At 54.4% G+C, this 20,644-nt stretch overlaps 2 protein-coding genes and 1 non-coding gene across 6 annotated transcripts; 1 reads left to right on the top strand and 2 right to left on the bottom strand.

The window, feature by feature from the left end:
- Window positions 1-871: 871 nt before the first annotated feature.
- Window positions 872-11,918, bottom strand: Plekhg2 (pleckstrin homology and RhoGEF domain containing G2). Of its 4 annotated transcripts, none has more exons than XM_076930612.1 (19): window positions 11,742-11,918; window positions 11,214-11,344; window positions 10,351-10,607; window positions 10,172-10,272; window positions 8,955-9,021; window positions 8,801-8,847; window positions 8,432-8,582; window positions 8,139-8,276; window positions 7,788-7,988; window positions 6,196-6,288; window positions 6,026-6,112; window positions 5,642-5,675; window positions 5,450-5,551; window positions 5,309-5,356; window positions 5,195-5,233; window positions 5,022-5,038; window positions 3,799-4,047; window positions 2,783-3,683; window positions 872-2,543 (listed from the first exon to the last, which is right to left on the bottom strand). In XM_076930612.1, exons 2-19 carry the CDS (start codon window positions 11,320-11,322, stop codon window positions 1,072-1,074), a joined length of 4,113 nt encoding a protein of 1,370 aa, XP_076786727.1. In that variant the 5' UTR covers window positions 11,323-11,344; window positions 11,742-11,918; the 3' UTR covers window positions 872-1,071. The 4 variants fall into 4 exon arrangements, with proteins under 4 accessions (XP_076786727.1, XP_034367055.1, XP_076786716.1 ...); XM_034511164.2 differs by having other exon boundaries at window positions 3,799-3,975; window positions 11,742-11,917; XM_076930601.1 differs by having other exon boundaries at window positions 10,351-10,610; window positions 11,742-11,917.
- Window positions 11,919-13,092: 1,174 nt separating this feature from the next.
- On the top strand, window positions 13,093-13,187 carry Trnai-uau (transfer RNA isoleucine (anticodon UAU)). Its single transcript has 2 exons — window positions 13,093-13,130; window positions 13,152-13,187. It is a non-coding gene; the product is annotated as a tRNA-Ile (tRNA).
- Window positions 13,188-16,519: 3,332 nt separating this feature from the next.
- On the bottom strand, window positions 16,520-19,070 carry Zfp36 (ZFP36 ring finger protein). Its single transcript, XM_034494071.2, has 2 exons — window positions 18,916-19,070; window positions 16,520-18,282 (listed from the first exon to the last, which is right to left on the bottom strand). The coding sequence occupies exons 1-2, from the start codon at window positions 19,048-19,050 to the stop codon at window positions 17,344-17,346; spliced, it is 1,074 nt and encodes a 357-aa protein (XP_034349962.2). The 5' UTR covers window positions 19,051-19,070; the 3' UTR covers window positions 16,520-17,343.
- Between the last annotated feature and the right edge of the window lie 1,574 nt (window positions 19,071-20,644).

The following is a 20,644-nucleotide window of genomic DNA, read 5'->3' on the forward strand; positions in this document are numbered from 1 at the left end:
AAACCAAATGAGGATCAGAGCTCCCACAACCCCATCTTAATCTGCCCTGGTGTTAGCCTGGAAAGGTCCCGAGGCTTTACGGTACCTGGAAGAACCCTATCAAGGAGAGAGGGTTGATGATTAGAGATGGTGGTAATGAGGTATTCAAACGACGGGTAGACGGACAGATGTAGATATTAGATGTATCTAGATGGAAGAGTGGAATATGAGTCGGAGGTGGGATGAAGAATGGATGGAAGGATGGATGGATGGAAGAAGTGTAGGTAGAAGTTGACGTATAACATACTTAACAGGACATGGACAGGGATGGATACTAAGGGAATGGATTTCAGGGGGTCTACCTGGAAGGGGGGGGCTCTTGTCTTTGTAGCCCAGGTTGCCTGGGCTCATGGAGTCCTTATTTCAGCCTCCCAAGCAGCTAGGACTGGAGGTATGCATCACCATGCATGTTCAGGTTTCCTGGACGGATGTATCACAATTCCAAATGCCTCAAAACCACAAATCCGGTTCTAACAGTTTCTAATGGCCCCCAAGGAGCTTGAGGTTCCCCATTTTTACTTTTTTTTTTTTGAGACATGGTGTCATGTAACACAGGCTGCCTTTGAACTTGCTATGTAGCCAAGGATGGACACAAATACCTGAGCTGATCTTCCTTCCTCACAGGTAGGCGTTATCACACCCAGTTTTATGTAGTGCTGGGAATTGAACCAAGGGGCTTTGTATGTTAAGCAAGCACTCTACCACCTGAGCAGCATGGCCAACCTGAGCTACAGCAAACGTTCTTACAGAGTTTTGACATCTTGGGCCACATCAGCCCTTCCCATTTATGGTGTCTTCCCATCTCCCATTACCTCAAGAATGGCAAAACACACAGCATTTCAAAAAATTAATTAACAAAATAACCATGACTTCAGGAGAGCCATCTATGGACAGTTTCCTGGGGCTAGAAAGCTATAGCCATTTCTGGACCTGTGTCCAGACTCTGGATGTCATTAAGGATGAGTGGCACCTGGTGAAAGTTCTTGAAGCCAAGGAAGCCTAATGTCCAGGCTTACATCTGAAAAGCAGCCATCAAGAGCCTCCTGGGCCCTGAGAAGGCCCACAGGCTCCTGGATGGGGGGCTGTCAGGAGAGCAGGGTGGTTTAGCCGGACCTGAGCTTTAGCCGGTCTTAGCCGGCCACCACCTCCTACCTGGATACTAACTGTGGTGGCATAGCTGAGCCTCCTGGCTGGAGGAGCTGGGGGCTGGGGCTGAGGTGGTGGTGAAGGTGCCCGTGATGTAGGGGCAGAGGAGGACCAGTGACCCTGGGAGGCACCTGTACCCTCTCCCCCAGGTCCCTGGCGCCGAGCCAAGCTCTGGCTGATGTATGAAGCTGCCAGGTACCTTGAGAGGGCAGCTGCACTGGGGCCCAGGAGCTGGCGAGTGGAGAGTGAGGGGCTATGTGGTGGAGTCAAGTCCAAAGACTCTGATGTGGCAACACGGGAGACTAAACCCCTTGGTTTGGGTAACTCCACGGTTGTCTGAACCGGGGAAGTTACTGGGCTTTGAAGATCCTGAGAGCACCCTTGTTCAGTCAAAGGCATGGTAGCTGCTGGAGCATGGCCAATATGGCTGTCTGTGGTGTTCTCTTGGCCCAGTGAAGGTGAGAGTCTGGGAGCTGGTGCGTCGTCTGTGAGGCTGGGCTCTGGACCCAGAAGCTCTGGAGTTTCCTCCTGCTTGGGGAAAGACAGGGGCACTTTGGCCCTGATGTCTGTAAGGCCTTGTGGCTGGGGCACGGGGATGACAGCTGGCATTTGAATGTCTTGGGACAAAGATGGTAGAGGGCTGCATGGGACGTAGCAGTCTGGATGACCTCCCTGTGCAGGCAAAGGCAAGGCACCAGGACCCTCCATGTCTGGGAGGTCAGGTGACAACGGCAGTAGGGTGGTGGCTGGGATCTGATGGTCAGGGCTGCTTGTGCACACTGGCGAAGGGCTGACAGCTTGGCGACCAACAGCGGCTAGGCCATGATCATCGCTGACATGTCTTTGCTCGGCTTCTGGGGCATTGTTTGGGCTTTGGCTGTCTTCATGACCGTCTTGCTCGGGCAATGCCACAGCGGTTGGCATCTGGAAGTCTGCCTGACACTCTTGGCCAGGAAGGGAAGTGGTGGTGGACTGAACCTGGATCTCCACATAGTTTCTATTCTCAGCTGAAACTTGGCTTTGTAGCTGACACGTACCAGGCAAGGTTGAGGCAGCCGGGACCTGGACATCGGGAGGATCTTGTTTGGGCAAAAGGGATGTAGATGGAACCTGGAGGTTCTGGAAGTTGCTTTGCCCAGGTAAAGGGACAGGAGGTGGAATGCAGTTATTACTCAGATGGTCTTGCTCAGGCAAATCTGAAACGTTTAGACTCTGGACACTCAGGTCATCTCCTTGTATACACAAAGGTGTGGCAGCTTGAACCAGAACAGCAGGGCCCAGAGGGACAGACTCCTGGGCACAGTTCAGTGGGAAGGCCAGCTCACATACCAGCACATGGCCAAATGCAGGCAGGGTCCCTGTATGGGGGAAAAAAATCAAAAGCTAAGGATATAGCTCAACGGATCACCTGCCTAGGATCCCCCAGTGAGGGGCTGGGGGCGTGGCTCAATGGTAGAGCCCCTGCCTAGAATCCCCCAGTGAGGGGCTGGGAGTGTGGCTTAATAGTCAGAGTACATGCCTAGAATGTGATAGAGGCCCCAGGCCCTAGCAGTACACAGGGTGTGTGTGTGTGTGGGGGGGGATGAGTTTAAGTCACCTGGTTCAGCTTCTTCCAGGGGTGGACAAGGGGATGGGTGGGGTTGGGCCAGAACTCGAGGTCTGCGGCGGGGTGCATTGGTGGATGCCCTGGTCTCAGCTCGCTGCATCTGCTGGATCCGCTCACTGTAGAGACGAGCCAACTCTCGCACCCGTGACGCCGACCGCTCTGAATGTGGCATTCCTGTCTTCCCGCTGGTGCTGCCTCCACTAAGATCAGAGTCCTCCAGGATCAGCAGAGGTTCTGGGAAGCCAGGCCGGGCCAGCTGCCCCTGCTCTAGCGCTTGCCAGGCACTCCGGATTTCTGAACAAGAGCGGTATTCCAGTTCTTCTGGGAATCCTTGGACTGGGGTGCCAGCCTTGGTCTGCACAGCTGGGAATGACACGCCTTCTGTGTCTTCCTCCTGCCCCTCTCTGCTTTCTGAGAGCGGCTCGCTCAGTCTTCCTGGATTGCTCCCAGTCAACAGTTCCCTCCTGGTGGCTTGAGGCTGGGCTACCTCCTGCAGGGAGCCAGGGAGCCAGGCGCCACAGGGGAAGGAGGGGGTGTTGGCTAAGCTGGGAATGTCAGGGACACTGGACAAGGGTGAAAGGGAGGGCACCTCAAAAACACCAGGGATGTCAGAGAGACTCGGAAGGCAGGGAACCTCGGGAATTTCTGGAAGGCTGGGCATGTCACTGGGAATCTTAGTAAGGCTGGGCATGCACGGAATTTCGGCTGCACTGGAGCCTTCCAGCCCCTCTAAGACATGGAGCGGGGAAGGCTCCCGTTCACCCGTCTCCAGCTCTTCATCCTCTTCCTCTTCTGAAGACTCTCGGCTGGGCAGGGCTCGGAACTGGAGGGGTTCACTTTCAACGGGCACCCTGGACTCTCTGGAGAGCTGGGGAATGTCGTGGGCGGTTGGCTGTCGTGGGTACACAAAGAAAAGCCAAGATATCAGGGAGACGGGGTGGGCTGACCTGCACTGTGGTCTCTGCCTGCCCAAGTGCTTCAAAACTGTGATGGCAGTGTCAGCTCACCCCCGAGTCCCTGAGGCTTCTCTGGTTCAGCAGTTCTAGAATTTCCTCAGTTATGGAAGTCCCCGACGGGTCCAATGTGGGAGGCCCAGCATCCTCCAGGTCTTCAGGAGGACCAGAAGCAGATACTGGAGGCTGCAACTCGGACGTTGGGTGGAGCTCCCCTTCACTGCCAGCAAGCTGTGAGGGAAGGCATAGGAAGCCAGGCCAGGAGTGCTCTGAGCCCAAGTTCCCAGACTCTCCTCTTGCACACTGGGGAAGTCAAGAATGAACCCTCTACCACCTTATTCTTTTTTTTTGAACAGGGTCTTATGTAGCCCAAGATGGTCTTGAACTTCTAATCCTCTTACCTTCCCACCAGACAGCCTAACTTCACCACAATCCCCCTTATAATATGTTGCTGAGGATGGAACTCAGGGACTTGTGCATCGTACCCAACATTCCACCTCTGAGTGTCATTCCACACCCAATTCCTACCCAATAAAACCTATTTTTGAGAGACAGGGTCTCACTCTAAAGCCTGAGCTGGCTTAGATCTCAGTATGTAGAGCAGGCTGGCCTTGAACTCACAGACACTTTGCCATCTTTGCCTCCCAACTGGGGTACGAGACCTGTGGTACCACACTACACCTGACCTGCTAGCCCTTTTATGTTTTTATTTATTTTCACTTGTTTGGTTTTTCGAGACAAGGTTTCTCTGTGTAGCCCTGGCCATCCTGTAACTCACTCTGTAGACCAGGCTGGCCTTGAACTCCCAGAGATCTGCCTGCCCCCTTTTTATCTGGAGACAGAGAACTCGCCTGTGCAGCTTCAAACCTTTGATCCTTATGTTTCAGTTTCCATCGTAGTTTGAATTGCAGGCATCTGCCGAGACACCTGGCTTAGGGCCTCTTTTCCTCTCTCCCCACCACCCACTAACTTTCTGAGTCCCCTATAGTCTCGGCTAGACTAGAACATGCCTGTAGTCAAGCCTAACTTTGACCTCCAAGTCCTCCTGCCTCTATCTCCTGTGTGCTGGGCTTTCAGGCTTGTGCCAGCACATTTAGTTTTATGTGCTGCTAAGGGCTCAAACCTAGAGTTCTGTGCATGCTGGGTAAGCACAGAACCAACTATGCTACACCCCCAAGCCTTTAGTCCATGCTTATTTTGACCCTGGATTGTAGAATTTCCCTTCTCCACCAGAGCTAGGATTTGGGTGCCCAGTCTCTGACAAGGGCATTTCTTACCTTGACTTGAGGCTTATCTGGGGATGGAGAGGTAGAGAAGAGACAAGAACAAGACACAGAAGTAAATTATTCCCAGTGACCAATCAGCTGCCCCCTTCTTCCCTTCCCATCCACTCCCAGACATCCCTGGAAAGAGACATGGACAGATTAACAGACACAGACCAGTCACTAACCATTCTGGGGAAAACTGACATAAGGTTCCTTTGCCGGCTCTAGAGGAAGGAAAAAGCATGTCAGGAGGTGCAGCCATTAGATCCCTGGGTCTTCTTCAAGCGGTGGGTACTCACCAGACTGCCTGCGGCCACGGCGACTGCCAGAAAGTCTTGGAGATGGAACTGTGGGAGAGAAAGTCCGAGTTCGGTGTGAGCCCAGCCCTTCAGCCTCGGGAGACGTGCTGGGGAACTGAACCCACATTCTGTTTCAATTACCTGGGTTTCTTCTGCCGGGGGTAAAACTTCGAGCGTCCCGAGGTCGGGGAGAATCCAGTGGAGATGTTGGGGGTTCTGGGATATGTTTGCTTTTTGGAGCACCTGTGGTGAGAGTCGGGGGACTGTCTACTTTCCTGGAAGCATCTCCTCTCTCAGCATAGGACCACAGCCAGCCCTGGCCCCTGGACTCACAGTGTAGGCTGTTTTCCAAGAGAACTTGCTTTGCCTGAAAGACAGACAGGTGAAAAGTGTCGGAGGGACAGGACTAGGAGAGCTGATCCTGAGAACCAATGATTCCTAGGAACGGGTGGCTGCTTCTGGTACAGGCTAATGACTGTCAGCTCTCGCCGCAGCCCTACAATGGAGTGTCACTGTTCCTCCAGGTGAGGAAACAGAAGGCCGGCAATCCTGTTGCCCAAGATCACAAAGCAAGATCGTGCTGGATCCCAAAACCAGAAGGCAAAACTCTGCAGCTTCAGCCATCAGGTAGTACGAGGGTCCCACTCCTATTACTTGGGGGTCTGCCATGGAGACTGGGTTCTGGCTCTCAAGGCCACTTGTTGGGCAGGCCCATACCTTGGCGGGGATGGAAGCTGGGTGGTTCTCAAAGAAGAGGCGCTGGAGACAATGGATCCACAGCCGTTTCTCTTCTTGGTTCTTGGCCTGGGGGTAAGGAGGTGAGGGAATCTGGGTTCTGAGCTGGGTGGCGTGGGCATGGGTGTGGGCGCAGCCCACCCTCTGCATACCTGAAACAGGTGTCTGTGCTTGGGGATGGTCAGGTCTGACACCTTAAATCCTAGGGGATCTCGAGGGGTCTCACTTACGCTGAGGTTGCAGCACTGAGGACAGCAGAGAGGATAGGATGCTGAGAGCTGTCTGGAACCAGATGCCCTTCAGATAACACTGGGGTTCCTTCCGATCTGCTACAAAGAGGCTCCCCACGGGCTGCTTTGCCTCTTAACCCACCAGGCTGGGCTCTGGTCACTCCCTTACTGGATTCCTCCCTCCTTCATGAAGATACACTCCCTCCTCTTCCAGAGCCCCATGAAGAAACTTCCCACACTTCTCTGAACTTACCTCACGTTTTAAAATGCCCAAGCCTACCCTTCAGGTGTTCTGATTGAATACTTCTGTGGGCAATTGTAATATTTTGTTTTTGTCTTTTGATGTGGGTTTTATGTATCCTTGGCTGTCCTGAAATTAGCTCTGCAGGCCAAGCTGACCTCAAACTCAGAGATTCACCTGCCTTGAGTGTTGGGATTAAAGGTGTGTGCCATCATCAAGTCCCTACATTTTAAAAAGTTCCAGGCAGCTAGGCTATAAAGACGGCTAGAGGGAGGGCTTAGTGGGGCAGAAGCACTGTGTGCCTCCTGAAGACTGGACCTCAGCCCCCAGTTTCCACAGGTGGCAGAACTAACTGCTCGAGCTCTCCCCACCACCCTTACACACACACACAAAATAAAGTGTGGGCCTTCATTCTGGAGGGCAGACACACGGCTGCTTTTGCTTCCTTACATTCTAAAGTTCTTTCTCGTCTATAACCCCAGCATGTGGGAGGCAGAGGGATCTGTGTTAGAGGCCATACACAGGTATATGAGACCATGTCTCAAACTGTGTATCCGGGGAATACACTATGTGCATGTGAGTCCATGTGCCCCTGGAAGCCAGAGGCTTTGGACCCCTACATCTGGAGTTCAGTGGTTTTGAGCAGTCTAATACAAACACTACGATCAAATCTGGGTCCTCTATAAGAGCTACTTCTCCAGCCCTTACATCTGTATTTATCATTACATTTACTTGTGTATGGGGGAGTTGCCAGTGGAGGTCAAGGACAAGCCTGTGGCATCTTTACTCACTGGACCCTGTGGCCACCAGCTACGTTTACTGTTGCTTTTTTGGTTGTTTTCTGAGACAGGGTCTGGCTCACTTTGTAGTCCTAGCTACCCTAGAACCTGGAGACCGTGTGTCCCTCCTGAGACAGAATCTCACTATGTAACCTACACTGGCCTTGAGCCCACCTGTCGGTCTTACTGGCCTCAGACTTTTGCTTCAGTCCCCACCCCACCTCCATCCCCCCAGTGAGCTACCATACCCCACTGCTAGCCTTTAATGTTTTTTATTAAGTTGCCTGGGGCTAGTCCCAAACCTTCTCTGTAGCCCAGGCTAGCCTTGAACTTTTGATCCTCTTGTCTCACCCTTCCCGGTAACTGGAATCAAAAGTCAAATGACACTGGGCCCAGGTAAATATGGTCCTTGGAAGCCAGTCTGTCCCCTTTGGGTATTCAGGTGAAGATATATTAGTTGTGACTGTCTGAGCCAGACCCCACTCTATACTCACAAAGATGTGGCCCTTGTAGCTGTATTCAGGCCCCCGACGCTTGGCTACCAGCAGCATCCGGGAGAACAGGAAGAGCAGGCGCTCACCCCCACGAAGCCTGGGGCCTCCCCCGCCTCCCCCACGGAAGGTGCCTTCCAGCACTAGCTCTCCAAAGGCGCTGAGCTCTGGGCCAGTCCAGCCACCCAGCCGCCGCTGCACTTCCTGCTGGGACCACAGCAGGCACAAAGACAGGTCCGGGTTGGTGGCACACATATACAAGCCAAAACAGAGGTGTTAGCGACAGGGACACAGTGAACAATGTCCCCCGGCTCAGTCCCCAGTTCAGGTGGCCCAGCCCACCCCAGGGTCCACCTGCAGGCGTGCTGCATGCTCTTGCTTGCGTTTCATGTCATTGATGTACCAGGCCACTGCAGTCATGGACACAATAGCTTCCTCTACCATCTCTCTCCCTCCAGTGTCTGGGCCCTCTGCCCAGTGCTTGCCCAGTTCCTGCCAGTCATCCAGCAAGGTAGCCGAGGAAAGGGGAGGCGGAGCAACATGAAAGGGGAGGGGCAGACCACAGATAGTCAGGGCACCAGGAGAGGCTGTTAGACCCAGCCATGGCCCCCCCAACCCCACAGCCAGGCCTCAAGGGCATAGCTGACCTGCAGCAGGAGATGGTACTTCAGGATGCGCTGAACAGGCTTCAGCAAGAAGCTCTGCAGAGGCAGGGAGTGACGGAGCTGGGCCTGACGCTCCTGCAGCCACAGAGTGGCCGGCGGGGACAGTGACAGCTCTCGGAGCAGGGCCAGGGAGCTAGGGGCACAGCACAGATCAGTGGTGGCTGGTGCTCCAGCAGGCAGGGCTGGGAGGAGGCGGCCAGGGTTGGGGATGATCAGGTCAGGGCAGTTAAGGATGTCAGTGACATCAAGGTCTAGAAGGAGCTGCCCCTGGGCATGGGGCTGGGGATAATGGCTTGGCACATTGGCTCACAGGAATACCCTGGGGCCAAGCGGGGACTCCCTCTGCCTCACCTCGGGTAGTTCATGCAGTACAACGTGTAGATGTCAAAATCTTCGCTCTGTGGGGACATGGGAGTCAGCACCACCTAGATTCCCATGGCCCCATGAATCCTTGTGCAGCAGTTCCGCAGCCTCGAGCTGTCCTCAGAGGCTGGTTCATACTCACCCTTTGCACAAAGCACTCGGCGATGCCCCCTGCACTGCTGCAGGCCTCCAAGTCTTCCAGGAGCTCACTGTGGGGGGAAGAAGAGGGTAAAGGACTTGCCTGCCTCCTTGTCCCATGACAAGACTCCAGAGATCAACAGACAGGCAGGAAGGAGCCTCGGATAGCTACATGAGAAAGCATAGCCTGCTCACTCTGTCTTTGCCTGGCTTTGTATTATTCAGCCTGACAACCCTGCCGTGGCTAGCATGTCATGACCTAGGGAGTGACACTACAGCCCTGGGAAAGGGGGTGTTGGTTATGCCCAACATCTTAGATATCTTAGAATATGTTGTAAGCCAGGGAGTGGTGGCACTACCCTGTAATCTCAACTACTTGGGAGGCAAGGAAGGGGGATGGAGAGTTCGAGATCAGTGTGGGCTACTTAGTAAGAGTCTAGTCTTAAAACAACAACCACCACCACAACCACAACAGAAAAGCTGAGAACATAGCTCTGGAGGCTGAGGCAGGAAGATTTTCAATTTTGAGGCCAGCATGAACCACACCAGGACACCCTAGGTGTGGTCCTGCATGCCTATAATTCCAGCACTTGGGAAGTGATGGCAGGGGCATGAATTAATGTTGTCATCAGCTACCTAGCAAGTTCCAAGCCAGACTACTTACTGAAGACCCTGTTTATCTCAAATAATAAAACAACGCACAAAAGCTTCTCTTTTGCTGGGCTGTTGGTGGCACATGCTTTTAATCCCAGCACACAGGAGGCAGAGGCAGGCAGATCTGTGAGTTCGAGGCCAGCCTGGTCTACAGAGTGAGTTCTAGGGCAGCCAAGGCTACACAGAGAAACCAGGTCTCAACACACCCATTCTCCCTAAAAAAGTAGCTTCTCTTGGGATTCTGAGATGCCACACTTGGGCCCTAGTGTCTCCTTCACTAGGGCAAGCAACCAACCAGGTTTGTTCAGAGATGGGGATGTCCCAGGACCGTATAAGTGCAGTGGTAAACTGGGACGGGATACTCAGACCCCACATGACTCAAGGTCTAAGAGCCCAGCATGTCACCCATGGCTATACTTCTTCCCACCTTGGGTCCTCACTGTTCCCATCATGGCCAATGTCACCACACCTCACATGCCAGCCTATACAAGGCCACACTAAGAGGCACTCAGGCTAGTGTAAGGACACCGCAGCCAGTCCCCGTGTGGTCCCCACCCCGTCCCTTACCTGCTAAACTCATAGATGTCCTCAATGTTGGCAAACAGCGTGCCCACCTGCTCCATGTTCAGCCCCAGGGCCTTGCCATCCATCAGAGGGCCCAGGTAGTCCTGTGGAGACGACAGGGGTTACAGATGCCAAGGGCCTGGCCTAGGTCCCCACTGTCTTCAGGTGCCCGCCCACCTCACCTCCACAATGCTGCGAAGATCCCGAACATAGGCCCGCTCTGTCTCCACAATCTCCCTGGCCACTCGCTCCAGCCTGGAGGGTTTCACTGAACCTTGGATTCCGACAGGTGACAGGTGTAGGCGGATGGGGGGCTCTGGCAGGGGCTCTGGCCTGGAGGCTGAGCAGGCTGGAGATGGGTCCCCCTCAGAGCCCACAGTGCTCAGAGAGGTGGAGCTGCCAGAACCCCTTGGAGAAGCCATGGTGGGGGCTGCCGGAGCTGCTGAGGTAGGAGCATGCTGTCAGGGCTTCCCAGACACACGGTCTCCAGCCCTCATGGCCACCCACACTCAGCTGACAGCTCCCACAGGTCTCCACTACTTGTCCAGTCTGACCCCATCAGGGTCCCTTCCTCTCTGTGACTTGGACCTCCATGGCTTTTATTCACCGAATCCGTCAACCACAGCTATCACTGTGAATCCGTCCAACTGACCTTGTCACTCCCATAAACACGAGCCCTTTATGATCAAGTCCAAATTCCTCAAATCCCCAGGGCCCCATGGGAGATCCCTTCACCTAGCTCCCTTTCCATGACACATCTCTCAGCGGCCCTCACCCCTTCACACTCAACTTTGTCCAATTACTTAAAGGTGCAGCTGTGGGCCTTTGCACATACTGCTCCCTGCACACACACTGCTCCCTGCATGCAGAGTTCTTCTCTGTGTCCACTTCCTTCTTCCTGAATTCTCAGCTTAGCAGTCTCCTCCGTGGTGACAAGGCTGGGCTGTCTTGGCCATGCTCAGCACTAGGTGAGCCACAGAGGGATGCTCACTGTCCTGGAGGAAGGGACAAATGCCCACAGGCTCCACCTGTCTGGGCTGCTCACCTGTTGGAGTAGCACTCACAGCTGCGCAGTCGCAAACTTCACCTTGGTGGCCACACCCGAGCCTAAGGCCGGGTTTGGACAGGCTGAGTCCCCTGGCTCCCTCGGGCATGGCTGAGTGGCACAACTCGGACCTACAAAGACACCTACTTCTTGGGAACTAGACTTCACTGGTATTCCCGCCGCTCCAACTCACAGATACGGTTCTGGAAGTTGATCTAAACCCAAGGAGGGCCACCCCCCCAGAAGAAAAGTGACAGAAAGAAGAGGCTGAGAAGACAAGCTAAAGATGGAAAAAGGTTGAGACAAAGAACTAAGACAGCAAAAGTGCCTGAGTCTGCAAGTCCCATCTGTCTGGAGCCCCCCTCCCCCTTCCCAAGGCTCAGGGATCCTGGGAACTCTCAGGCTCGGGCTGAAGCTGAGGGCGAGGGGCAGGGCTGGGAAAAGCCGTGGGCGGGAGAGGCCGCGGGGTCCCAGGGGAGGGCGGAGACTGGGGGACCGGATGCCAGGGTCCTACAGACGGTTCCTTACCCCGCCCAGGACGGCGCACTGGGGCGCTGGCCCCGAATCCTCCACCTAGCTCCAGTTGGTCCCTCGGCGCCCCAACCGCGGTCCCACCGTTGGATCCTCCCCTGTGCAGTTGCAGCCCCCAACTCCGGCCGGCGCCTCCGCTACCCCCCACCGGCACGCCCCCTCATTGTTCCGCTTCGGCGCCGCCCCCTCCCCCAGCCCCGGGCCCCTCGCTCCCCTCACCTCCCGGGGAGCCACGGGCCTTGGGGTCGGGAGTCCCGCGCGTCCGGACCGTAACGCGCGGTCCCGGGGGAGGCTCACAACCCAGACTTAAGGTCGTGAACTTGGGGTTCTCGGACTCCAGAATCCGGGGAGAGTTGGGATCCGGAGTCCGAAGTCTCGGTGTTCTAAATAGAAGATGCTGCAACCCTCTATTCGAGTCTCAAACCAGGGCGCTGGGGACCCAAATTCCTCAGTCTTCTAGGTAGGGCTGTGTGTTGTCGGGGGCACCAGGATTCCAGAGTTTCCAGAACCCGAGGGGCAGGGATGAAGTCACCTCCGGGAGGGACCGCAAGGACTGGCTAACTCCTCCGTCTCCTGGAGGTGATGGATGCTGCAGCGCTAAGTCGAGGCGCGAGGTCCTGTCCCCAAGTGGCTCCAGGAGGGGGTCTTGGACTCAGAGTTGGGACCCCATGGGAGGGATGCACGGCCACATCCTACGGTCTTCGAAGCCGGGTGCCGGACGGGCCTCCCGCCTCGGGGCTGACTTCCCGAGCCCCCGGCTCCTCCAGGAGGGGGCGCTGGGCATCAGAGGTCCCGGCCCCTGCGCGGGAGCCGGGACTTGCGGGTCTCTTAAAACGCGGGACAGAGGTCCTGGACGCCTGGGTCCGACACTATGGACGCCTCGGGCTCCGGGATGAGTGTCCTGGGGTTCTGGGGGCGGCGGCGACGCCGCATCTGGGGCGGGGAGAGTCGGGTCCCAGATGTGGGGCGGGGGGCGGCCGCCTGAAGCTTCTCCTCCCCCTTGCCGCCACTGCGGCTCACATCCTGTTCCCGCCCGCTGGGGGGAGGGGCCGCCTTCCGGCACGCCCTCCGCAAAGGCTTTTAAAGTCCCCGCCCCCTACTCTGAATAATCGCAAGCAGGCGGATCCAACGGCAAGTCACCACCCACATTCCAAGAGCCGGGAGGACTTTTTACCTTTTACAGCAAGGGGCCACGAGGCGAGAGGATCCGGAATAGTCACACACTCTAGTTCTTATTGGTCGATCGGCGGGCTTTATATTTGCATATGCAATGTTGGATCGAACCATTCAACAAACTCGCGCGACTACAACTGACTGAAGGACTCTCTGGCGCGAGGGTGCGGCCGGAGCTCCAGTGGCGCAATCGGTTAGCGCGCGGTACTTATATGTCAGTGCTAGGCGTAAGCGATGCCGAGGTTGTGAGTTCGATCCTCACCTGGAGCACTTCTTTTTTCCTTATTAACCCCCTTTTTTGTGTTCTCTCATCAGTTTAGAAGTCTTCACATTTTATAATTCAACCGAACAGTTTGGCCTGTCTTACCATTTAACTATGGCTGGCCTGGAATTCACGATGACCTCGAATTTACAGAGATGCGCATGCCTCTGCCTCCCGAGTACTGGGATTAAAGGCGTGCGTCACTACACCCGGAAACTACAGAATTTTTGAAGAATGAACATTTCTTTGTGAATTTTTTGCAATGGTCGATGGATCATCCCATAGTTGCAGTTTCTATTCTGGTCGCCAGAGGGCAATAACGTCTCTCATTAAATGGCCTGGGCATCAAATGGACTCTAAATCTCACATCCTAGGGATAGGTGGATGATTACAACGCTTTTTAAATATATTTTTCTTCTTCAGGTTTCTTTCTTTTTTTTTGAGACAGGGTTTCTCTGTATAGCCTTGGCTGTCCTGGAACTCACTCGTTCTTCAGGTTTCTGAACCGATTTCTTCAATATATACTGAACACTCACTAGGTACTTTACTTCTGTCTCTGAGGACTTGACTTTTTACCAAGAACACTAAAAGTCTACGAAGTACTTTTTTTTTTTTTTTTTTTTTTTTTTTTTTTTTTTTTTTTTTGGTTTTTCGAGACAGGGTAGCCCTGGCTGTCACTCTGTTGACCAGGCTGGCCTCGAACTCAGAAATCCACCTGCCTCTGCCTCCCAAGTGCTGGGACTTTTTTTTTTTTTTTTTATTTGACGTTCCCTATGTTACCCAGAGTGGCCTAAACTCCTAGTACCATTAATATATGGGAGTGTAAGTCTATCTTTAGATTAGGTACTGATAAATATGGAGCAGATAGGGCGCGATGCAGATTATCACAGTTGTCAGGGATGATCGTAGTTTTTATTTTATGTGTATGGGTAGCTGGGTCTGCAAGTGTGTCTGTGCACCACATGCATGTTTGGCGCCCAAAGAGACTGGAGGAGCGCGGCAGATCCCCTGGAACTGAAGTTTCAGAGGATTATGAGCCTTGAGGTGCAGGGAATCAAACCAAGTGCTCTGTCAGAGCAGACAGTGTTCTTAACTGCTGATCCATCTCTCCAGCCCCAGGAGAAATCTTCTTTGATCAGACACCTGGAGGAAGGGAGGGAGCCATGGGAACACCAGGGAGATGTTCCAGATAACACTCTAAGACTGAAGATGGATGTGTTAGTGGAGCAGATGAGAAGAGCTGGGGGGGGGGGCAGGCTGTTGGGCTGTGGTGATGATTTTGAACTTTGTGATTTGACTCTGGTGTTCTAACAAGCTTCCCGGAGCAGCTGATTTCAGGGAGGAAGGAGAGAACAGGTACTTTTAGAACTGGGTACTAGCAAGGTGGGGCTTTTGATGAGAGGACCCCGGAGGCTAGATTGAGTTGTAGATTTGGCTGTGTCTCCAGAGCAGGTCTAAGGGGCTGGTGTCATAGCATGCTTAGTGTCCAAGGAGGCCAAGGCGAGGGCTCTGGGTCCTCTGGAATTGGTGTTGTCAGCCGTCTGTCATGTGGGTCCTTTGCAAGAGAAGCAGGTTCATTCTCTTAAACTCTGAGCCATCTGTCAAGGACCTGGAGAGGTCATATACTTAGACCAGGGTTCTGCAGTCGCTGAGCAGGCACTCTACTTAGCTAAATCCTCAGCCCTTGGGGTGTGTGTGTGTGTGTGTGTGAGTCGGTGTGCGCGCGCGCGTGCGCGTTTTTATGGGGTCCGGACTGATGCCAGGGTTGGTGTACTTCTTTCTTCTAGTGCCCATCCATTTCTTCCGCTCAGTGTCCAGCGCTGCTCACCTCTACCTTCCCGATGCCTAGGGGACTTTTGAGTTTCTGCTTCCCTCTCCCAACCCTGTTCTACATACCAGGGCCTGAGCTCTTTCTCTCAAGGGAGGCAGCTTCCTGGGAGAGGAGACCACAGGTCAGTAGAATGGAGGGAAAGAGAAGCAGGGTGAGAGGAAGAGCCGGGTCGACGGTCTACAGTTAGGGGAGGAAGCAAAGGGCCTAGCAGGGAGGGCTACGGAGGGAGCCTATCTCAAAAACGAACAAAAGTCCTAGGGGCTAAGACAGAGGGGAACCGGGGAAGAGCTACGGCGTGAGAGGAGCTACAGCGATAGGTGGGAGGAGTTGGGAGAAGAAAGGAAAGAGGGAAGAGAGGGAGGAGGCTGAAAGGAGGGGAGGAAGCGGGAGGAAAAAACGAGAGAGGGGCGGGGCGCGGGCCCTGACGCGAGAAGCTTCCGGGCGCGGCCCGCCCAGCCTCGGCTGGCCGCTGTCACGGCCTTTTTCCTTGTATGGTCGGCGACGAGGCCGCCCTACCCCTGCGCCCCGCGAGTCGAACCAGACGAAGTTCCGGAAATGCCCGATCGGGGTCTGCAGATGTTAGAAGGCCAAGATTCTTGAGGTGTCTGGAGACTCCCAAGTTGCCTGGTGCCAGGGCCCGAGATTGCAAATGGAGCCAGAAGTCTCACACTTCTTTAAAGCCTGCCCCAAACCGAGAGGGCTCATAGCCTATAATCCTAAACATTCATAAAGTTGAGGCAGGAGGATTGCCAGGAGTTGCTCGGGGTTCAGAGGGAAACCCAGTCTTCCCTTCTTCCCCGCCCTCCCCTACAAACAAACAAAAGTCCATAAAGAATCCAGAGGCTCAGCAAGAAAAGGTGCTTGCCACTAAGCCATAAAACCTAGTTCGATCCCAGGACCCACTTTGTGGAAGAGGAGACCCTATTCCAGAGTAACAGACTATACGTTAAAAAAGATAAAGTCGGGCATGGTGACCTCCGATTGTTATCCCAGTATTTCAGAAGCTGAGGCAGGAGGTTGCTGAGAGTTCAGATCAGTTTGAGCTAGGGTCGACTTTATTTTTAAAAAAGAGAAAAACTAAAGTAAGTCCTCTGTCAAGTCCGCCTAGGCTGTCTACGCGGGGTTCAGAGTCCCCTAGGGCCCGGCTTTGGGGTGACCCCTGACCCTGGCCGCCCGGGCTCGCCTTCCGGCACATTCCGTCCTCGCCGCCCCGCCCCACCCCGCCCTCCTTCCTTGGCCCTGTGGGGACGGAAACATCCTGTCCCTGCCCGAGCTGGGTCAAGAGCCGGAGGGACAGGCCCAGAGCACCTCTTAGCCAGGAGAACTAGCTCTCCTTGTTCCTACTGGGTGACCTCACCTTGCCACGCCCCCTCCAGGTGAACGACCGGGCGGTAACGTCACTTCCTGCCAGGTAAGCGACCCCAGGCAGCACCGCTCACGGGAAGGTCTGGAGGTCAGTTTACCCACCATCACAAGGCTGTGGGCCGCGAAAAAAACCCAAATTCCATCTCAGTTCACACTCAAGATTTTATTTAAAAATTCCAAAAAACCCACAAAAATAGACTTGTACGGTAACAATATATTACTTAATATATTATAGTATATACTTTATACAGTATTAGCTTTAACATTACAAAAAGAAAAACGGAGTAGACGACCCAATATATATAAATACTATAAAATCTTATTACAATAAATAAAGTCGTCATAAATAAAGGGCCCACTGGTTGAGGAAGAAGGGATTTGGCAATGGCTTTGGCTATGTGCTTTGGGAGGGAAATTTGAGCACCAGGATTCTCAGGAGAGGCTTCAACCACGGGACACTGAACTTCGGGGTATAATAAAAATTAGGATAGTATTGTGGGAGCCGGCTCTTCACAGCACTTAAGATTCCAGGAGACCAGAGTTACAGAGGGGCTGGTGCATACCTGTAGCCCCAGAACTTGGAAAAGGCTAAGGCAGGATTATATTGAGTTCAAAGCCAGCCTGGGGTACCGTATAAAGCCCATATCTCAAAAACAAAAGACTTGGGGCCTGGAAGACCAAGTGTCAACTGTCCCCCTCAAACACGCTACGCTACATCTTAGGTACCCTGGGAATGGATCCACCCAAACACTGAATTTGCAAACTAGGGACCTGCCCCAGCCCAGCACCAGGGGAATGGGTTAATGCATCTTGGAATGTCCAGAAGGAGGGAAAGGAGGGACTTATTAACTTAGAGGAGTCCCCCAAGGAGGGACTTATTAACTTAGAGGAGTCCCCCAGGTCCCCACAGCAACAGGCAGTCCCCTCCCTCTTTGAGATCTAGCTGATCCCTATTGGGTAGGCACCTGTCACTCAGAGACAGAAATACGATTGAAGATGGGGAGGCGCCTTGGAGGTGCAGGGGGCTGGGGAGGCCCAAACACCCCGGCCTCAAAGACAGGGGAGTCTGACCCACCCAGGCTGCTGCCGCTGCTGGCATAATCATCCGGATCGGATCCCAGAGAGTGTGCAGATGGGCTCCGAGCCAGGCCACCCAAGGGCCCCCAGATGGTACTAGGGGTAGTAGACCTTCGGCAGGAGGGGCAACAAGCTGGGATAGGTTCTCTTCGAGTCACAGGGGTCCCAGGGGCAGCAGAGAAGGCAGACGGGGAAAGTGGAAGGTCCCCAGGCGGAGGTGGGGAGCTGGAAGGCGAAAAGGAACAGGAGGACAGGGAAGGGCCAGGAAAGCCTGGAGGTGGTGGTGAGGTTCTGCGGCCAGAGGGCAAGCCTGAAAAGCTGATGCTTTGCCGGAGCACATGCGGCTGGCCAGGGAGAGCCAGGTCCTCAGTGGGGTTGTGGATGAAGTGGCATCGAGAGCCATAGGGGCAGCGGCCCTGGAGGTAGAACTTGTGGCAGAGTTCCGTTTTGTACTTGGGGTGGCGATTGGCTTGGCGCAATTCACCCAGGCCGTGGGCAAACTGGCACTTGGCCCCGTAGCGACAACGCCCGCTCTCTGAGTAGGTCCGACAGAGCTCGGTCTTGTATCGAGAGGAGGTGGTGGGAGTCGCAGTAGGCGAAGTAGGTGAGGGTGACAGATCAGGGCCTGGGCGGGGAGCCAAGGGTGCGAAGCCAGGGGGTGGGGGTACCCAGCCACAGCTTCGGCCCTCCACCAGGCTAGTGGAGCGGCCAGTCAGGCGAGAGGTGACCCCAGATGGGATGGAGTCCGACGAGTTTATGTTCCAAAGTCCTCCTGAGGACTCAGTTCCTCCGTGGTCGGATGACAGGTCAGGGCTTATCGACAGGAGGCTCTGAGAGAAATAGGGTTCGGTTAGGCCACCAGAAAAGGTAAGGTGACGACGCCCCGCCCCTGTTGTAAAGCACTTCACGAGCTTGCCATTCCGGTTTGTGGGTTCTCGGCCTGAGCCCCACCCGGCTCACACAAACTACAGAGATTTGAGTGTTTCCACATGACTGAAGCTAATCCAGAGGGATATAGGAAGTCCAGTATCCCCCCAAATCAAAGACCACCGCTGCTCACTAACTTCGGGTGTCTCTAGACCTCCCCGGATATGACAGCCCATCGGGCGCTTGTTTCACAACTTGGAGGAGCGGGCCAAAGCCGACCCAGGAGGCCAGATCTCTCTAGAACTCTGACCGTGTCAAGTCCCCCTCAACTTTAACACCTGCTTGGCCGCCAAACCACACCACGGGCAGCGAAGGGCACTAGACAGGTGTGGGGCCGCTTTCGCCCTGCGCGAGTGACAGCAGTGCGCCAGCTTTCCGTCCCCAGGGGATCTCCGGTATCCGAACCGAGGCGCCGGGCTCGCGGGCTCCCTCTCTCACTTTCAGCCAGCTAAGACTAGTCTGAGAAGGAATGGAGGCGTCCCAGGCCTAAGTTTGGTGCGTCGGGGATCCGGAGGTGCTGTCTAACCAGTACTCACCTCGTAGATGGCAGAGAGATCCATGGTGGCGCGAATGGCCATGGAGTAGAAACCGACTGTCGCTTCGCAGAAGTCGGGCTGTGGCCCGCCGCAGGAGCTTTCGCCTTTTATGGGGCGGCCCGGAGGCGTGGCCATGAGAGCTTCCCGGACGCGCCCCCGCGGCGTAGCCCGGCCGGCCGGGTACGAGGCCCCTTCCGCCCATCTGCTGGTTAGCATGCAGAATGTGCCTGAACCTGGCTCTCCCGCAGCCTCGGCCCCTCTCGGGGGTAGTGGGGGAAGGCTGTGTTCGACTGATTGGTGGCGATGGTAGCGGGGTGTCCGAGTAGTTTTCAGAGGTTGAAGGCAGTCTGGAAGAGAACTGGGGCAGGGGTGGGGGCAGGGCTCTAGGGACAATTGACAAGGGCAGAGACTGAGAGGGCGTGTGCGTGTGAGACAGACGGGGGCGGGGAGAGACAAGCTGGAAGAGACAGAGATGGCCAGAAGCTGAGAGAAAAACAAAGAGACAGTGAGAGACATTCACAAGTAGAGCCCGCTGGTTTAGCTGTGATTCCAGCCCCTCCGGGAGGCTGAGGCAGGAGACTGGTAGTTCAAGGCCTGGCTAGGCTATGGTCGGGTAGAACCCTAGTGGTTAGGTTAGTGGGTTCTAGGGCAGCCTGGATAACTTAGTGAGACTCTTTTTGTTTGTTTTTTCATTTTTTGGTTTTTGTTGTTGTTGTTTTTCGAGACAGGGTTTCTCTGTGTAGCCCTGGCTGTCCTGGAACTCACTCTGTAGATCAGGCTGGCCTCGAACTCAGAAATCCGCCTGCCTCTGCCTCCCAAGTGCTGGGATTAAAGGCATGTGCCACCACTGCTCAGCAGCCCTTTTACTTTTTTAAGACAAGTGTCTTGCCGAGCGGTGGTGGCGCCCATGCCTTTAATCCTAGCACTTGGGAGACAGAGGCAGGCGGATTTCTGAGTTTGAGGCCAGCCTGGTCTACAGAGTGAGTTCCAGGACAGCCAGGACTTAAGAGAGAAACTCTGTCTCGAAAAACAAACAAACAAACAAACAAACAGTAAAAAGGCACCAGATGGTGGCTCAAACTTTTAATCTGACTGCTTGGGAGGCAGAAGCAGACAGATCTTTGTGAGTTCGAGGCCTACAGAGCAGCCAGGAATACACAAAGAGAAACCCTGTTTTGAAAAACAAAACAAAAGGGACATATGGTTGTGATCCTGGCATTTGGAGGTGGAGGAAGGGGGATCAGGTGTTCAATGTCAGTCTCAGATAGTGCTCGGGTTCCTGGTCCTATTTCTAAAAAGGGGTGGGGGGGGAGGAACCACCATGGTAACGAGGGAGTAAAAAGAAGGCTCGGTGACTTGGCATGTACTCCTTAGAGCCAATCCCTGCTACAGAAGGGAAAAAAGATGACCTTTGCAAAGTGGGGAGACAGCAGGGAGAGCGGACTGGGAAACAAATCTAGGCGAGGAAGCGGGTTACAGAAAGATAAAAAGGGAAGGTGAAATTAAAACTAAAACTTGAAGGCACAGAATTTAGAAGACGGCCGGGCAGTGGTGGCGCACGCCTTTAATTCCAGCACTTGGGAGGCAGAGGCAGGAGGATTTCTGAGTTTGAGGCCAACCTGGTCTACAGAGTGAGTTCCAGGACAGCCAGGACTAAACAGAGAAACCCTGTCTCAAAAAACCATAAAGAACTTAGAAGACAGTTGGTCCAGGAAGGGACTGCTCAGAG

The sequence above is a fragment of the Arvicanthis niloticus genome, chromosome 1 (genome assembly GCF_011762505.2).
Source record: "Arvicanthis niloticus isolate mArvNil1 chromosome 1, mArvNil1.pat.X, whole genome shotgun sequence".
Taxonomy (NCBI): Eukaryota; Metazoa; Chordata; class Mammalia; order Rodentia; family Muridae; genus Arvicanthis; species Arvicanthis niloticus.

Coding starts and splice junctions, on each gene's coding strand:
- Plekhg2 (XM_076930601.1), bottom strand. CDS start 11,322: ATGCCCGAGGGAGCCAGGGGACTCAGCCTGTCCAAACCCGGCCTTAGG. Junction 10,611..11,213: donor TGTGAGTGCTACTCCAACAG/GTGAGCAGCCCA, acceptor CTCCTACCTCAG/CAGCTCCGGCAGCCCCCACC. Junction 5,552..5,641: donor CTTGGAAAACAGCCTACACT/GTGAGTCCAGGG, acceptor CTCTCACCACAG/GTGCTCCAAAAAGCAAACAT.
- Zfp36 (XM_034494071.2), bottom strand. CDS start 19,050: ATGGCCACGCCTCCGGGCCGCCCCATAAAAGGCGAAAGCTCCTGCGGC. Junction 18,283..18,915: donor ATCTCTCTGCCATCTACGAG/GTGAGTACTGGT, acceptor TATTTCTCTCAG/AGCCTCCTGTCGATAAGCCC.